Below are 17,765 nucleotides of genomic sequence, written 5' to 3'. Positions count from 1 at the left end.
ATTTCTCAACCATTAAACAAGACAGTACAAACGTTAAAAAAATAAATAAACAAACATACCGGAAGAGATACAAGTTTATTCACAAAAATTAAATACACAAAATACAGTAGCAAAAATATCACATGTCTACAATAACTTTAGATGTAAAAGACATGAATGTGGATGTACATCATCCATAAACTCAACATAACATCTACTTTACATAAAAGTTCACTATGTCGTCTTAGTAACACCAGCTAACCCTCACTTTTGATCTAAGTAACAATAGAGGACTCTTACCTTGTGATCTAAGCAATTCTAATTATTATTTCTCCCCTAGGCACAGATCCTATTATTGATTAAACTTTAAAATGAAAGAATTCATCCTAAAATTAACCTAACAGTAACCTTAGCAAAACAGGGCTTGTACCTTACATTCAACTTTAAACAACCAAACAGGGCTTAAATCTAACATTAACTTAACAGTAACCTTAGACTACAATAAGGGCTGTACAACAAATACAAATAAGGAGGCATGTAAATGTAGACCTCCAATCAATTTAAAGTCATAGTAAATTAAAATATTTTACTGAATTTCTTGGGAAAATAGTGAAAATGTTTTGATTAATTTCAATTAAAAGTTAAAAAAAAAATATACTTTCATAAGAAATATTTTCTTAACATTTAACCGTTTTCTTATTCACTACTGAGTACTATGTAGCTGAAATGCAGAATAAAGTTTAAATAACCAGCATTTGTTGTCTCCCATTACTGTGGTAGACTCAGTCATACAAGAAACTAAAAATACTAATATAGTTGGGACAGTTTACCCCTCAATAAAAAATAAATTAATTTTTCTACTTATATAAGTAGGTTCAGTATTTAAAAACAAAAATCACAATTGGGTATACAGCATTTGTTGTATTTAAAAGTTTTAAAATAGGTTAAGATAAATAAAATAAAATTTAAACACCCCACAGCCAACTAGAGTAAATGGGTGCCAACTTGATATAAGTTTACTAACTTGCATGGAACACACTTGTATATTTATAGGTATATATTTTTATGGTATTATGTATATAAATTCATACATTCCTTAATAACATTCTTTAATGGGTAACAAAAATTTCCCAGAAGGTTTTGCATCAATGTCACCCTTTGTTTAACGACTCATAAGAAAAATAGTTTTCCCACTTTTCCAACAATTCTCTCTTATAAATCTTTTAATCTCAACATGCCCCATCTTTATAAATCAGTATAGAATCTAGGTTATGTTTTTGCTAATTAACAATCTAAGATTTCCATTCAATAGGATTCAGTTGCCGACTTGGACATAAAAATACATTGTTAGACTAGTTTAAAAACATCTGACATCACAAAAGCTTTTGATAAGGTTTAAAACAAAACTCAACAAGGTTTACAAAAACAGTTCACTCAAAGATGATACAACTAGATTCTAGTCTCAGTTCTTTTCAAATAAAAAAAAAATTAAATTGCAGAAAAGATATCCCCATTACATGTTCCAATGTAAATGGAGTTACCATTTTCTAAAGTAGCAAGTGCTGAAGGCTCTATCAGGGCACTGCTCTCAGTCCTAACCAAGCCGTTGCTTTTAAAATGAGAGGAAATTTTGTGCAGGCCGTGCCTCCAGTCACACACAATGACGTCGTTATTCTTTGTCACGTGGACATCCCAGAACTCTGAGTCTGGTAACTGAGAGATGTACGTGAACAGCAGGTTACAATCCTGGTCAAACACTTTGACACACCTACAGTCATCTGACACAGCCAGGCGACCTGATTTACCAACAGAAACAAACATTGGGGCCGTGAAGAGATTTTTGCCGTCTGCTGTTTTTTTTAAAACTCGGATAATTTTACCAAAAAAGTTTAATATATAGACACATTTATCTAACTGATCGCAGACGAAAATAAAACTTTTGTAAACTGCAATGCCTCGAGGTAGGGTAAGACCTGACGCTATAACTGAGTGGTACTTCCCATCTCGGCTGTAGGAGATGACAGCCCCGTCCCCTTCATGTCGGCCTGCTTCAGAGATGAAGACATGACCGTCTGCTTCAGAGTAGGCGATACCCCAAGGCTTGTTGACAACTCTTTCACACAGTGGTGACACAAATGAACGAGGGATTCGAGAGTCTGGTTTAAATACAACGACAGTTTGATTGCTGGTGACGACGAACTTCTCAGCAAATTTATTGATAGCAAGAGCACTAATGTATTCTCTCTCAGTAAGTCTTTCTATCTTATGTAGAGTCAGGGCCCTTTCATTTAAAAAAAGGAGAGGCATAGATTTGTCTGTTATAGACCTCAGTTGGCCAAGTTCAAGGTTGTTCAACTCCTGAAAAAAGTTTGTGTTAGTGTTGAAAGCCAAGCTCAATCGAGCCTGGCTCCATTTCAAGTTGGATGATGTCAACCCATTTAAAAAGTTCTCTACCGTTTTGATGGCCACCTGGTTTTGAAACCCATCATTGGAAATTTTAACTTTCCCTAACATGGTCTGCAGCCTCTCCAACTCCTTCCTTGTCTCCTCTACTGCGTCAAGCTTCTCTGACAAGTTTCTCTCCTCTTCCCTCTGAAATTCATCCACCTGTTGAAGAAAATTTGACACTTTTTCGCTGATAATTTTCTGAGCTTCTTCAGCTGCTGAACTTATTTTCTGGCGAAGTGAAAAAATATTTTCTGGGATTTGTTGGATTTGTGCAAAAAGAATATCTTGCTTCTCTGTGTTGGTCATCTCTAGCTCGTGCAAGGCCTTCTCACCAATTTCTACCAGAGTCTTACACTTGATGTTTACGTCATCCATGCTGAGCAATGGGTGAGTTGAGGTCAAGGGCAGGCGAGAGTGAGACTTGCTACATGTGACACACAACCATATCGAGCAGTGCTCACAGAAACTGTTTAGAGGTGAGAGGTCATTGCAGGCACCACATGTGGCTGTGGCCACCTTATCTGTCTGGTTTTGTTCACAAGTGCTCGCCTTCTCCACCGGCCCTAAATCACTCCTGGCAGGTATTTTTTTAGAGTCTGCCACAAAATGTAGCAAACTGACAATAAAGAAATTGTTTTTAAGATTAGCCACATCGTTACCAGGAATGGTAAACATTTCCTTGCAGAGAGGGCATGGGAGGGAGGCGTCCAACCCCCGTAGAGCTGCATACCTTCTCAAGCAAAGTAAACAGAAGGTGTGCTGACAGGGCAGGACTTTGGGCTCTACAAACTGCTCAAAACATAAAGAGCAATTTAGGAACTGGTCAGAGAGTTTCTCTAAAGGAGGTTCAGAGCTTGCCATGTTTAAATGTGCACAATCTGTAAATAAACAAACAGAAATAAACATTGCTACAGTCGTAAGGCAATAATATTCTCACTTGAGCCTAACACAATTTTTTAAGAAACAGAATATAGGAATCAAAATAAGGTTTTGAACCGTTTTGCAGTTTTTAACAGCCAACCATTAAGTTATTTTAACCACTTTTAACACAATTCATCAGAGATTAGCATTTAGGGGCGTTCTCAACTTTCAAAGATTTAGCAAAGATTTTATTCATCCCAGTGAAAGTGATTACTAATTTCCCACACTTTTGATATCTGTCATTCCCAGCAAAAAAACTGCTTATGTTTTGGGGTGGGGGAGAAGAGAAAGCCCTCCATCAGGTCTTTTAATGATGGCAGCACCCAGCCTGATCCTCAGCACCGCCACTGACTCTTGCTAGATCAACTTTTTTTCTAAACAGAAACAGACTTAAATCTCTATCTTCCTAGACCTAATCTACACAGTAGACCTACTTTTTCACAAGAATGATCTAAAATCTTATCTAATCTATACATCTAGTAGATCTTGTTGGCAATAAAACTGAAAGAAAGCTAGATATCAGATTCTAGTTAGTAACTGCTAAATAAATGTACTCTACTAACTCTAAGTCTAAGACACTCTAAGAAGAAGGCCTGCCTTGAAGTGTGATCAAAGTCACAAAAAGTTAGGTCTAGAATCTAGATTAGATTTTAAAAGTGAAAGAGCTTCTTCCACGTCTTACTACTCTTACTTCACAAATCACAATCAAAAGCAGAAAGTGAAAGTGGCTTACAACGACTTAGAGGAGTCTAGACTTTTATTTACTTATTTTAATATTTAGTATTAGTAGGCCTAAATAGTAAATAATAAATATTTAGAATCTACTACTTACTACTACTTAGTACTTACTACTTAGATCTAGTACTTAGGCCTAAACTTTTACTTGACTTTATTTTTAAGTCAAGAAGACAATAGATCTAGATCTAGAGTCTAGTACAATTTGAAAGACTTCATCACTAACCAATAACAAGTGAGTTCGAAATTAAATTTTAATAGGCCTAAATAATCTACACTGTTTACCTAGAAACTAGTCAGATAGGTCTGGATTCTTCTTTTTCTAGATCTAGATCTAATTAGATCTAAAAGAAAATTATATTTTTCTAAGGCTAAGGCCCATTGTTTTGTTTATTATTAAATTAAAATAATAACAGGAAGTCAACGGTAGCTCTATCTGCCGAGCTAAAAAAAATAATTAAAGTACCCAAAAAGTAACATTAGGCACTACGTCGGCCTTCATTTTCCCCTAGAGATAATGAACATGTATAAAAGATCTATTCTAGAGTATCTAGAATAGTTTCTAACTTTTGACAACAATAATCACTTATCTATTCATTATTTTAAAAGCTAGAGTCTAGTTAGTAGTCTAATTACAGCAAATTAAACATTTTAAAATATCATTAAAATTCTGTTGAAACCTAAAATAATATAAAATATTAAAATAAACATGCTTTCTCTATACTAAATGAAAATCTAGATCTAGGGCCTAGGCAATTATATTTTATATATTAATATTATTGATTTTAAACATTAATTATAAAATAGGACTAATTAAAAAATTATTTATATTTTTTTTTAAAGCAGCAAAAATGAAACCATAAGCTCAAGCTGTTTTGCTAATGTAGATTTTTTTTTATTCATTTGTGATATTAAATATTACAATACTGCTGGTCTATTAATCTTTAACGTTTATTTTAACAAGTACAATTTCATTAACATGTAGACCCATAGGCCTATATATTATTTCCCTTTCCACTGTCATTTATATTTGAAGCATGAACATGGATAGGACTGTAACTTTGCTAATTTTTTTTTATTTTTCTTGTTTGTCATTGTATGTATCAGAGCATGTGGTTCATCAAAACTGCCCATCACCCCTTCTGGGAAATGTGCCTCCAATAAAAAATCTCCATAGTCCTCTGTCCTGTGCCATTTTCTCAACCTAACTCAAGATGTAGCCCATCTTTGTAGTTTCAGCTTCAACGTCCTGTCACCATGTCTTCTTGGTCGACCTCTTGTGGGTTCCATCAAATGCCTGTCTGATGATATTGGCCTACACAGTGTGTGGCCTGTCAAACCCCCTATTCTTTTCCTAGTTTCTTTGTCAATGTTGTTTCCCAGATGTGTGCATTGCTAATGGTGTCAAATGGCACGTATGGGGTTGGCATTAGAATATACCTCGAATTAAATCTGAACAGAACAGCAACTCTCATTGAATCCGTCCACAGTTTCATAAAATGCATTAACCTTATACAATCTACTACTTGAATCTAGACACCCATCATGAAGTTTCTAGCTGATACATTTAAAAAATCATAGCTGCAATAAGATTGATGATTTTTATATTCAAAGGTCAAAATCTGTACAAATAGTTTCCATTAATCCATTGAAGGTTAAATATTTTTTGTTATTGGTAACTACTTGACATATCTGCCAAATGAGATTGACAGATCTAAAAAATAAACTTTACCTCTCTTTCAAATTAGTTTAAAATTGAAGCATCTCCCCAATGAGAGCCTAACATGAAGTTTTTTTAAAATGAAAACTGTTTAGCTCAGAAAATTGATATAAAAACTCTTATAATGTAGCATATGAGAGAAAGAAAAAATTTCTTCCATTAATATTTTTCTATTCTAAACTTGGGCACATATCACAAACATCAAACCCACATAAAGGGATTGAGTCGGTAAAGCTCATGGTTTCTAAACCGAAAAGTCTCAAGTTCAAATCCTCAGGCAGATGAGGCTCATTAGCTGGGGACAGCCACTCTTTTAGAAGAGACAACTCCAAAATCAAACAACTGCTGCCTTGTAGTTTTTTCTTGGTTGGACAAACGCTATGGAAAGAAATCCAAAAAGAAAAGCAGGCTGAAATTGGAGTCAATGGCCTCAATGGCGCATAACCAGTTAACATATATATTTAATTGTGTAGGAATGGATCACTTCCAACATTAAAAATTAAGAACAAAGAAGAAATAAGCACAAGAAACTTCCATTCAGTCAATAACATAATTATGTAACAAGGGTATGTTTTAAAAATAAATTTACATTTTATTTGTCATATTTGAATATTTTCTGAGAAAATATGTAATGGTATACATCAATTGATAATGAAGAGTTACATACAAGTATATTTACAGATTATGGACATGCTTTTTTAAAAGATAAATGTACACACTGGGAATATATTTCCAATGACTAAAGGTTTAAGAGTATATAGTAATGTTTGTTTTGATTCAGAGTGGGCAACTTATAAAACAGTGTGGACGACCTTTTAACAAGAACTTTCCTCCAAGCACAGTTTTATCAACAACCTGAGTGGTGATTGCATACTAAATAAATAATTCAAATGGACGTGATCAAAATAATAAAATACAAGTCAATGGACGTGATCAAAATAATGGGAGATACAAGGCAATGGATGTGATTAAAATGATTTGATAATGCAGGACAATGAATGCGATCTAAAAAATGTGTTTATACAGATGTGATCAAAATGGGTTAATATGGGATAGAGTGTGATTAAAATAATGTGATAAGACAATAGATTTATTGTGTTATCTTACTGACTATGAGCCCACATTATCACAGAAAATGATAGAACCTGTACACAGTATAAGGTGACTGCATAGACCCAGATAGGAAGGACTTTGTGGTGATTCCATTAACAGAAAGTTTTCATAAACAAAACAACATTCTCACTTCCAATGTTTAAAACTAAACAAATTCTGATTTTCTTAGCATCATTTTAAAAATAAATAACATAAGATAAAACTTTTTCATCTAACTAGTTTGATGTTGGGTACCAGAATGTCATGGATTAGTATTAGTAATATGTACAAACATTTTTATAACAAGAATGATAAAGATAATTTACATGGGGAAAATGTATGTTTTCAACAAGTTTAGCAAACATTTCAGCAACTGTCAGTAGTTTTTGTATTCATGTTCCACAACTCTGTTGTCACAAGAGTTCTCTCCCTGTCCCTGATTGAAATATATATAAAGACAAAAGGTTAGTAAAGGGTTAGTAACTCAAGAATGGCAAAATCAATTTTATAGAAAAGTTGTATCAAAACAAAAATTCCACCGGCAACATACTCGATAATATTTAATTTAATAATAGCCTTTCAAGAAAGTTTACCATATTCCCCTTCACTGAGGCGCTGCTGGACGTTTTGTAGGTAGAACAGGAAATCATCAGTGTTGTGATTGGTCTGTGCTCTGGCTGAGTTGTGGTTTAACTGTGAGTTGTGGTTTAACTGTGAGTTGTGGTTTAACTGTCTAGTGGTAATGTTATGGTTTAGCTGCCCACTAGCAGAGTTGTGATTTAACTGTCCAATAGCAGAATTGTGGTTTAGCTGCCTAATGGCAGAGGTGTGGTTGGACAGTCCACTGGCAGAGATGTGGTTGGACTCTGATCTGACTGCATTATGGTTTATTTGTGCACGCACTTGGCTTTCAGAATGTGCCGGATAACTGTCTTGGAAAATACGTCTGCAGAAATAAACATTTAAAACATTCAATATAAGTAGTCAATATTAACAAATAATTATTATATTATCTAAATATATATAAGTGAAAGGATGTGTCTGTCTGTCTGTCTATGATGCATTACTACACCTTTCATCTGATAGCCATGAAACTTTGGCATGTTGTTAAGAGTAGTCTTGGGGAAGTATCTGAGAGCGACTGGAGCATCACAGTCTTCCCTGTGAGCACTATGGCACCTACATTTTGTTTAAATGGGCTACTTATTCGATGACTAAAACAAACCAAGGGATGCAACTGGCACCCGGAGGGTGATTAACGTATACTTCATTATGCCCAGGAGCATCTGGGCGTTTATTTGGACAAACCCACACCCTTACACTTTTTATAAAACTCAGTTGGTAACATGTTGATGAAATCCTTATAAAATATTTGTTTTTCTGGTGTGTTGGACTAGATTACTAGTTAAAAATATAATATAAATAATCGACTGCAAAAATTTTGAATTAAAAAATAATACAAATGTTCCCTGTTAGAAAAAAAAATCAAACATTACCGCCTAGCTTCTTCAGGCCTGTGCCGATGGACAGCCTTGTTGGACTGAGAATGAGGCAGATCTTTAGTTGGAGGTGTGTCATAGTTGTATGGTCTAGCATGGAGTCCAAAGTCTGCCTGATGTAACATCCCTCCAGCAAAGTCTTCATCTGCCTTTTCTTTCCTTCTGTGGCTGGAGTAACTTGAATGGACATAAGCTGTGGGAAAATGGGACCAGTCAGAGCTTTTAAACTCAGGAGTTCTCAAACTATATCTCCAGTGGTGCAGTAGTAGTCTGACACAAAGACGTCAACATATTTTATGAATTGGGTTGTGGTTAAATATATGATCAATAACTTACTATGAATTGGGTTGTGGTTATATATATGATCAATAACTTACTTTGAAGTGGAGAAATTTGGCCAGTCATCACAGGGGAACCAACTCTGGTTGCTCTTTTCCATTTTTTGACCAAATATTTCATCCTGTAATTATTGCAATCATAAAAAATTATCAGTTAATAAAGGTAACATTATTGGCAGATTTAGGGCACTGAATTCTAGAGCTATGCTGAAACTTACCTAGATATAGCAATGATAACTCTGCCAGCAGACCTGAAGACAGTGAATGCCCTTGAGTGAGTCCTAACAACCAATCCAGTGTGAGGATCAGGAAATCCCCCCATGGATGCTAGGATGGCCAGGGTTTCCTGCTCGCTGTCCCTGTAGCCTCCCAGCAACAGCAGCAAATATTTTTTCTGATAAATCAGAGCTTTACGGAAGCTTTCAGCTCTCAAATACTTTCCATACAGTCGACCAGTCTGTAAGAGAAAAACAGATTTTTGTACTCAGTTATAACACAAAAAAATAAATAAAAATAATTGTTTTTAGAGAGTATAACAACAATGAACAGCCAAGAAATTTAAGAAAGTCTGTAAATCAACCACTGGACATCTATTGTTGGTAAAAGGTGATTAAAATACCTATAGAAGTTCTAGTGTTGGTAAACCAAACTCTCTTTTCAGGGTTGGTAAACAAAACTCTCACTTCAGTGTTGGTAAACCAAACTCTCATTTCAGTGTTGGTAAACCAAACTCTCACTTCAGTGTTGGTAAACAAAAATCTCTTTTCAGTGTTGGTAAACAAAACTCTCATTTCAGTGTTGGTAAACCAAACTCTCACTTCAGTGTTGGTAAACCAAACTCTCACTTCAGTGTTGGTAAACAAAAATCTCTTTTCAGTGTTGGTAAACAAAACTCTCTTTTCACTGTTGGTAAACAAAACTCTCTTTTCACTGTTGGTAAACCAAACTCTCTTTTCAGTGTTGGTAAACAAAACTCTCTTTTCAGTGTTGGTAAACAAAACTTTCTTTTCACTGTTGGTAAACCAAACTCTCTTTTCAGTGTTGGTAAACCAAACTCAGATTGCCATTACCTTGCCCACATCCACAGTCCCTCCATCAGAATGCATTATAGATCTGAACTGTTGGACTTCTGCCCTCAGTCTTTGGATTTCATGTTCAGCAGAATCCAGCGCCATCTGAAGACTGAGTCTCTCACTGGCCCACATGGTCCTGTCATAGACCACATCTTCTTCACTGGCACTTTCTGATGTGTAGTGGGGGACTTGAACCTGAGGCTGGAACATAACAGGTGATACAAGGTTAAATCAACAACAGTTATAGAACATTCAGTGGTTGACTCAAGAATAGATATAGAACATTAAAGTGGTTTACTAAAGAACAGATATAGAACATAAAGTGGTTGATTAAAGAACAGTTAAAGAACATCAAAGTGGTAGACTAAAGAACACACAATCAAATAGGAGAACATTGTAGGTAGATATATCAATGAAACATTCGTGTTTAAATGTTCCACCATGTAATGTATCTAAATTTAACCTGTGTAGCACATGTAGATGAATGTATTAAGTTTAAATGTGTAGAGCACACATGTAGAGCAGATGTTTACCTGAGTAGCTGCCGCCTGGAGCCTCATCTCTAGAGTATGTAATGTCTTGGACAAGAGTTCTTTCTCTTGTTTTAACCTGACAACATGATCACTCAGTTGCTGGTTGTGATGGTTTAGTCTCTTTAATTCACTGCGCACCTAAGATATATATCACATTGGGAATGGCATCAGTTTAAAATTAGAAATAAACCTTATGGATTATCAAGAAAGTTCCAAGCCAAAACACAGCTTGATATATTGTGAGATTGGCAAATCAACCCAGTCAACAAAAAAAAAAAACAGGGATCATTGAAGATACCAATATCCAATAATAGATTCTTCCAAAAATAGGTGTGCTAGTTTGTTAATAGTATTGTAATCAATCTCAAATAGTTTTGTGATTAGAAATTAGGGTTAGGTGTATGGTAGGAATAGGGTTGAGGTTAGGGCTACCATTAGCAATAGCAAGCTGTTTGTGTATTTTAGTTAACTTCGAGTAACCTAACGACCTTTTTAAAAAAAGATTCTATTATCGGAGACTGGTACAAAAAATCAGAAAAAAAAAAAAACAGAAGAAACAAAACTGACTTTAAAGAGAGCATGATCAGGATGGGAAATGGAATAAAATCTGTGTCTCTATACAGTAAAGCCCTAATTAGAAATGCTTGTACTTGTTTGTAAACATGTTCCCTCTGGTTGACCTCCTCCTTGAGTTTGTTCAGCTCCAGCATGATGTGCTGGAACTCTGTGGTCTCCTCCTGTGTGTGCTGCCACTCTGATGTGCTCAGTGTGTCCAGTCTCCTGTACACACCCTGTAGCTTGCTGCAGCACAGAGACAACCTGTGCATTACGTCCTCTCTGTCATCACTCACCTGGGGTCAGGGAAGGGTGCATTGTATGAGCAACACATATATTTTTTGTATGAGCAACACACATATTTTGTATGAGCAACACAAATTTTTTGTATGAGCAACACAAATTTTTTGTATGAGCAACACAAATTTTTTGTATGAGCAACACAAATTTTTTGTATGAGCAACACAAATTTTTTGTATGAGCAACACAAATTTTTTGTATGAGCAATACAAATTTTTTGTATGAGCAACACAAATTTTTTGTATGAGCAACACAAATTTTTTGTATGAGCAACACAAATTTTTTGTATGAGCAACACAAATTTTTTGTATGAGCAACACAAATTTTTTGTATGAGCAACACATATTTTTTGTATAAGCAACCCATATTTTTTGTATGAGCAACAAACATATATTTTGCATTATCAACACAAGTATAACTTGCACGAGCAACACAAGTAGAACTTGTATTAGCAACACAAGTATTTCTTGTACAGAAAATACACACATTTCTTGCATGGAAGAGGTAAGACCTTATTTCATAGACTAGACAAAATCTAATTCAAATACACAAGAAGTACATGTTTCATAGACAAGAGTATATTTTTGTATAACACAAGAAATTCATGCATGGAGAATAAGGTCTTGGACAAGAATTTATTGCTTGGACAAGGCAAGTACTTATTTAATAAGCAAGATAAGAAATATAGATAAGACAAAAACTTTTAAATATCATAGATAAGTGCACTAAAACAGATGAAACAGGAAAAACTTGAAATTAAATGTATTGACAATAATTATTTGACTTACAGCCAACAAAGATTTGATCATTTCCTCCCTGACTGTTCTAGTTGACCTTGAAGAATGACCAGCAGACACATTTTGTTTGGCCATCTGGAACTCAACTTGCCTGGTTTTCTCCTGAATTCTGCTCAGCTCTTCTTCTAGCTGGCTCTGATAATGTAGACAAAAAAGTTGTAAAAACTTATTTTTAACACAATCTTATAATGACTAGATTAACATAGAACATTCATTTAAAATGACACATAGCCGTAAAAAGCAACAGATTTTTGTAATGTATATGGTATTGTAAACTGCTACATTATGTGTACAACTGTGACTTACCACTTTTAACCTGAGGGCCTACCTGTCCTGCTCTATAAGATGTGTACACCTGAGACTTACCACTTTAAGATGTGTACACCTGAGACTTACCACTTTAAGATGTGTACACCTGAGACTTACCACTTTAAGATGTGTACACCTGAGACTTACCACTTTAAGATGTGTACACCTGAGACTTACCACTATAAGATGTGTACACCTGAGACTTACCACTTTAAGATGTGTACACCTGAGACTTACCACTTTAAGATGTGTACACCTGAGACTTACCACTTTAAGATGTGTACACCTGAGACTTACCACTATAAGATGTGTACACCTGAGACTTACCACTATAAGATGTGTACACCTGAGACTTACCACTTTAAGATGTGTACACCTGAGACTTACCACTTTAAGATGTGTACACCTGAGACTTACCACTATAAGATGTGTACACCTGAGACTTACCACTTTAAGATGTGTACACCTGGGACTTACCACTTTTAACCTGAGCTGCTCTATATAATGTGTACACCTGAGACTTACCACTTTTAACCTGAGCTGCTCTATATAATGTGTACACCTGAGACTTACCACTTTTAACCTGAGCTGCTCTATATAATGTGTACACCTGAGACTTACCACTTTTAACCTGAGCTGCTCTATATAATGTGTACACCTGAGACTTACCACTTTTAACCTGAGCTGCTCTATATAATGTGTACACCTGAGACTTACCACTATAAGATGTGTACACCTGAGACTTACCACTATAAGATGTGTAGACCTGAGACTTACCACTTTCAACCTGAGGGTCTCCCTGTCCTGCTCCAGGGCTGGGATGTGTCTACACACTGTGCTCTCAAGGCAGGTCAGTTCAGCACTCACTGACCCCTGGCTGTCACTGCTTGAGCCCCTTCTGTCCTGCTGCACCAGGACACCGTCCAGTTCAACCTTGTACAAGTCTGCTCTAGACTTTTCACTTTCATAGTTCTCTTTCAACTGGCCCACCTCGGTCTGATATCAGCAGTAAACAAGATTCATTTTAACAACAGCAGGCAGTGGAAAATAGTTTTTAAAGAAGGAGAGCTTTGGGACTATCTGAAGCCACAGATCATATGTATACCCAACATCCAGCTTTGGGACTATCTGAAGCCACAGATTATATGTATACCCAACATCCAGCTTTCTGAAGCCACAGATCATATGTATACCCAACAGCCAGCTTTCTGAAGCCACAGATCATATGTATACCCAACATCCAGATTTGGGACTATCTGAAGCCACAGATCATATGTATACCCAACAGCTAGCTTTGAGACTATCTGAAGCCACAGATCATATGTATACCCAACATCCAGATTTGGGACTATCTGAAGCCACAGATCATATGTATACCCAACATCCAGCTTTGGGACTATCTGAAGCCACAGATCATATGTGTACCCAACATCCAGCTATCTGAAGCCACTGATCATATGTATACCCAACAGCTAGCTTTCTGAAGCCACAGATCATATGTATACCCAACAGAGAGATTTGGGACTATCTGAAGCCACAGATCATATGTATACCCAACATCCAGATTTGGGACTATCTGAAGCCACAGATCATATGTATACCCAACAGCTAGCTTTGAGACTATCTGAAGCCACAGATCATATGTATACAGGGTTCGTACTGCTTTTTAAAAATGAAATTCCAGACTTTTTCCAGACATTTTCCAGACTTTTTTGGAAAAATTCCAGACTTTAGACAGATAATGTGTTAGCGAATAATTTTTTTAAAATGCACTATTTGTACTGTCATTATAATTACTTATACTAAATTGACATTTATTTTAGGCAATTGAGCTATATTCATAGTGAACTTTCTCTAGTCAAATTGACAAAAAAACATTTTTTTCTAAGTTTGCCTACTCCACCCTACCTAAAATTTTAACAATTAAAATAATGGATTAAAATGGTGCAGCTATTTTGTTTCCAACATTAGACTTATGTAATCTGTTCCGAATCTAATTGCTTATGTTTTCAATTAAACTATCATTAAAATGGTATTGCATAATAGTGAGAGTTAATTACTTTAAAGAATAATATTAATAATGTACTGTATTAATTTAGGTCTGCTCTTGTTAAGTAGCCTAAATAAATATAGGCTACTTGTAAAAAAAAAATGTGGAGCAAAAAAAAAAAAAAAATCATTCACTGTTTGTGCTTATAGTTATAGTAATAGCTGAGAAACGGGTCTGCAATTTAAAAAAAAAGTTGCCGGTATCCTTCTCCCCTCCCCCCCCCCACAGACACTACACGGTGAAGGGGTCACTGTGATGTCATAGTAGTCTAGACTTCAGTATGCCTGTTTAATACGTCATAACATGAACTGTGCTGTGACTTATACCCCCTCCCCCACCCTACTTACTAAGCGGTACCAACTACGCACTTGGGGTCACGGTGAGTTCGCACAAGTGACCGATGTTACAAGGAGGGGCGGGGTAGTCTAACTTTAATCGTCAGCATTTGCAAAGATTTCAAAAACAGTTTAATGGAAGGTGGATTAAAATTAAAGGGGTCATCCATTTATGACGTACACATGGATGTGATTACATTCTAAAACAAACATAAAACTTTTATCTTGCGAGTAGAAAGTAAAATTAAGACGACTGTGCTGGTGTTTTAAAAACCCATCACAGCGTGTAAATAAAACACGGTATTTATATCTGCCCCAACATTATTGCAAGAGCGTGTCATCACACTTTATAAAACCCTCCTCCCGACTTTCCGGAGTGTGACGTCATTTATGGACGACTCCTAAATAAAAATAGTACCTCTTTGTTAAGCTGAAGCAAACAGAATTACAGGTATGAACCCAAGGAGGCCTTGCGACTTATTAATCTTATAAATGTTAATATTAATCCAAAGTAAGTGAACGCGGTGTGGACAGAGGGCGGGGGAGTGGGGAAGGGGGGGGGGTCTAAAATCCGAAAAATTGTTGTAAGTCATAAATGGATGACGCCTTACAGACTGATAAATTATATCTAAGCTACCACTCACACATCCCCCCCCCCCATAATTTTTTTTTTATGACTGCCTGCATGCAAACTCAAACGATGAAAAAATAGCGGGTAAAATCGAGAGCCTAACATTGGTAACAATCATGACGGCGATCATTCTTTCATTAAACGACAATTGTAAGTACTTGTAACACATTCACACGGTCAGTCGTGCCACAAAATCTCTTCCCTCCCTTCCCCTCTTCTCCCAATGACGTAGTAACTGAGCATTTTTTCTGCGAACCAGCGAAAAAACGTCACAACAAACATAGTGTAAACCCGCGCGACAGCGCGGGAAAAAAATTGGAGTAAATTCACTTAAAACTAGCAATTTTTTAAGTTGGAAAATATGGACTACGAAGTTTTGTTTCTAAAACTAGATTCCAGACTTTTTCCAGACTTTTAAAAAATTCTGCCCAAAAACTAGCGATTTTCCAGACTTTTTTAAGTCTTAAATTCACTTTTCGAAATTCAAGACTTTTTCCAGACTTTCCAGACTGCGTACGAACCCTGTGTATACCCAACAGAGAGATTTGGGACTATCTGAAGCCACAGATCATATGTATACCCAACATCCAGCTTTCTGAAGCCACAGATCAACATCCAACTTTCTGAAGCCACAGATCATGTGTATACCCAACATCCAGATTTGGGACTATCTGAAGCTACAGATCATATGTATACCCAACATCCAGCTTTGGGACTATCTGAAGCCAATGATCATATGCTCCAACAGTTTTTTATTGGTTCTAACCTCTATGCAAGACAACATACCTTCAGTGTGTTGATTTGCTCCAACAGTTTTTTGTTGATCTCCCTCTCTTGTTCCAGTCTTGTCTGATGATTCTGTCTCTCCACTTCTAGTAAATCTCTCAGAGACTGTGACTCTCCATCCACACGATACATCAACTCTCTACAACACAATAATTCACCATAATAATTTTTTGTATGATTCCATTCTTCATCTAAAGTCATAAAAAAACAAGTTAAAACTTCTAGAATGACATCCGACCGGTAACCTGTTCCTTATTAAAATATTAACAAGTACATTTTAAACATGTTTTTGCTTCTTTTTTTTTTGAAAGACGAGCATGCCGGCAATTAGAGTTACCTTTCCATGTGTTGCCTATGTAAAGCTTCAATTTTCTCCTCATATTCATGACTAAGTGCTGCCAGTTTTCTCTCCTGAGCTTCCAACTGTGTGGATAGCTCAAAGATCTCTAGCTTGGCTTGCTCTTCTGCTTGAGAAAACTGAAAACTTCTCTGTCTTTCTCTCACTAGTTCTTCTTGCTGCTCCTACAACACCAACAAAAAATTGAGACAAACTGTTTTATACATCCAGTACATATCATCTAGACATCTACGTGTGAATAATAAAACACATGTGTCTAATATATTTACCAGAAAAACATCTATCAATATTTCCCACACCACCTTGTACAACTATTCCCCACTGTCTACAAATGTTCACCTTAATCAAGCTCTCCCCAGACTGATACTTCTGGTGGTTCCTCTGATCTGCTTCAGCCACTTCCTGCTGTAGAGCCTGCAGCTTCTGTCTGGTGGACTCTAGAAGATCAGCCAGCCTGGAAGACTTCACTTTCTCTTCCTCTAGGGCATCACTGAAACAGACAGCCACAAATGTTTCATTCACAGCCACAAATGTTTCATTCACAGTCATAAATGTTTCATTCACAGCCACAAATGTTTCATTCACAGCCACAAATGTTTTATTCACAGCCATAAATGTTTCATTCACAGCCACAAATGTTTCATTCACAGCCACAAATGTTTCATTCACAGCCACAAATGTTTTATTCACAGCTACAGTCATAAAACATGAGCTCATTAAATAGTTAGGTATAAAGCTTTTACAAGATCATTGCAATCACACATACACACATATGAAAAGTGAAACTAAATGCCGCATCATTTACATTTTAAAAATTTTAACTTAAATCATGTTGCACAGCCTTGGATGTATTAGCCTAATTATTGTTAAAATATTATGTAATCAACTTCTGTCGACCCAGTAGTTAGGAGACTAGAAAAAGTTGCACACACAAGATGCAGAGAAGAAAACACACCATCTAGAAGCTAATGACTGAGTTTGTTAATTCAAACCTAACATCATCTCTACCTTATCAGATGATTGGCAAGACTTGATGCTAACATGAAAAAACTGGATTTTTACAGGCTTATTTAGTGGCCAGATTTAGTAGGTTTTAGTCTAAGTTAAGCAAGAAATATACTTAACACATTTAAAAAAATATTTTTAAACATCTTACTAGATGTAGCTGTTACTTCAATGTGATCAGTGGGGGAAAAAATAAATTGTTGTCCCAACAAATTGGAGATTTTCTGATGAAATAGGAGTGATGTTTGACCCAAATCACCATCACCAGACATGACCCACCAACACACAGAGATCCTAACAC

The 17,765-nt window shown here is 36.0% G+C and overlaps 2 protein-coding genes across 2 annotated transcripts in view; both read right to left on the bottom strand.

The window, feature by feature from the left end:
* Nucleotides 1-58: 58 nt before the first annotated feature.
* Nucleotides 59-4,467, bottom strand: LOC131946585 (E3 ubiquitin-protein ligase TRIM33). Its single transcript, XM_059307450.1, has 2 exons — nt 4,369-4,467; nt 59-3,305 (listed from the first exon to the last, which is right to left on the bottom strand). The coding sequence occupies exon 2, from the start codon at nt 3,286-3,288 to the stop codon at nt 1,468-1,470; it is 1,821 nt and encodes a 606-aa protein (XP_059163433.1). The 5' UTR covers nt 3,289-3,305; nt 4,369-4,467; the 3' UTR covers nt 59-1,467.
* Nucleotides 4,468-6,372: 1,905 nt separating this feature from the next.
* LOC131946569 (uncharacterized) overlaps nt 6,373-17,765 on the bottom strand; it is a 73,591-nt gene continuing 62,198 nt past the window's right edge. The window contains exons 48-60 of the mRNA XM_059307422.1: nt 16,799-16,949; nt 16,439-16,623; nt 16,102-16,240; nt 13,077-13,295; nt 11,982-12,125; nt 10,989-11,189; nt 10,339-10,476; nt 9,803-10,006; nt 8,951-9,189; nt 8,772-8,854; nt 8,392-8,587; nt 7,489-7,841; nt 6,373-7,331 (exon numbers count right to left, since the gene is read on the bottom strand). Of these exons, the coding sequence (XP_059163405.1) occupies nt 7,309-7,331; nt 7,489-7,841; nt 8,392-8,587; nt 8,772-8,854; nt 8,951-9,189; nt 9,803-10,006; nt 10,339-10,476; nt 10,989-11,189; nt 11,982-12,125; nt 13,077-13,295; nt 16,102-16,240; nt 16,439-16,623; nt 16,799-16,949 (2,275 nt within the window). The 3' untranslated portion in view covers nt 6,373-7,308. The remainder of the gene's footprint in view (nt 7,332-7,488; nt 7,842-8,391; nt 8,588-8,771; nt 8,855-8,950; nt 9,190-9,802; nt 10,007-10,338; nt 10,477-10,988; nt 11,190-11,981; nt 12,126-13,076; nt 13,296-16,101; nt 16,241-16,438; nt 16,624-16,798; nt 16,950-17,765) is intronic.

The sequence above is a fragment of the Physella acuta genome, unplaced genomic scaffold (assembly GCF_028476545.2).
Source record: "Physella acuta isolate Inbredline_101_S28 unplaced genomic scaffold, ASM2847654v3 ptg000563l, whole genome shotgun sequence".
Lineage (NCBI taxonomy): Eukaryota > Metazoa > Mollusca > Gastropoda > Physidae > Physella > Physella acuta.
Note: the sequence above shows the minus strand (reverse complement) of the source record. Positions and strands in the feature narration are given on the sequence as shown.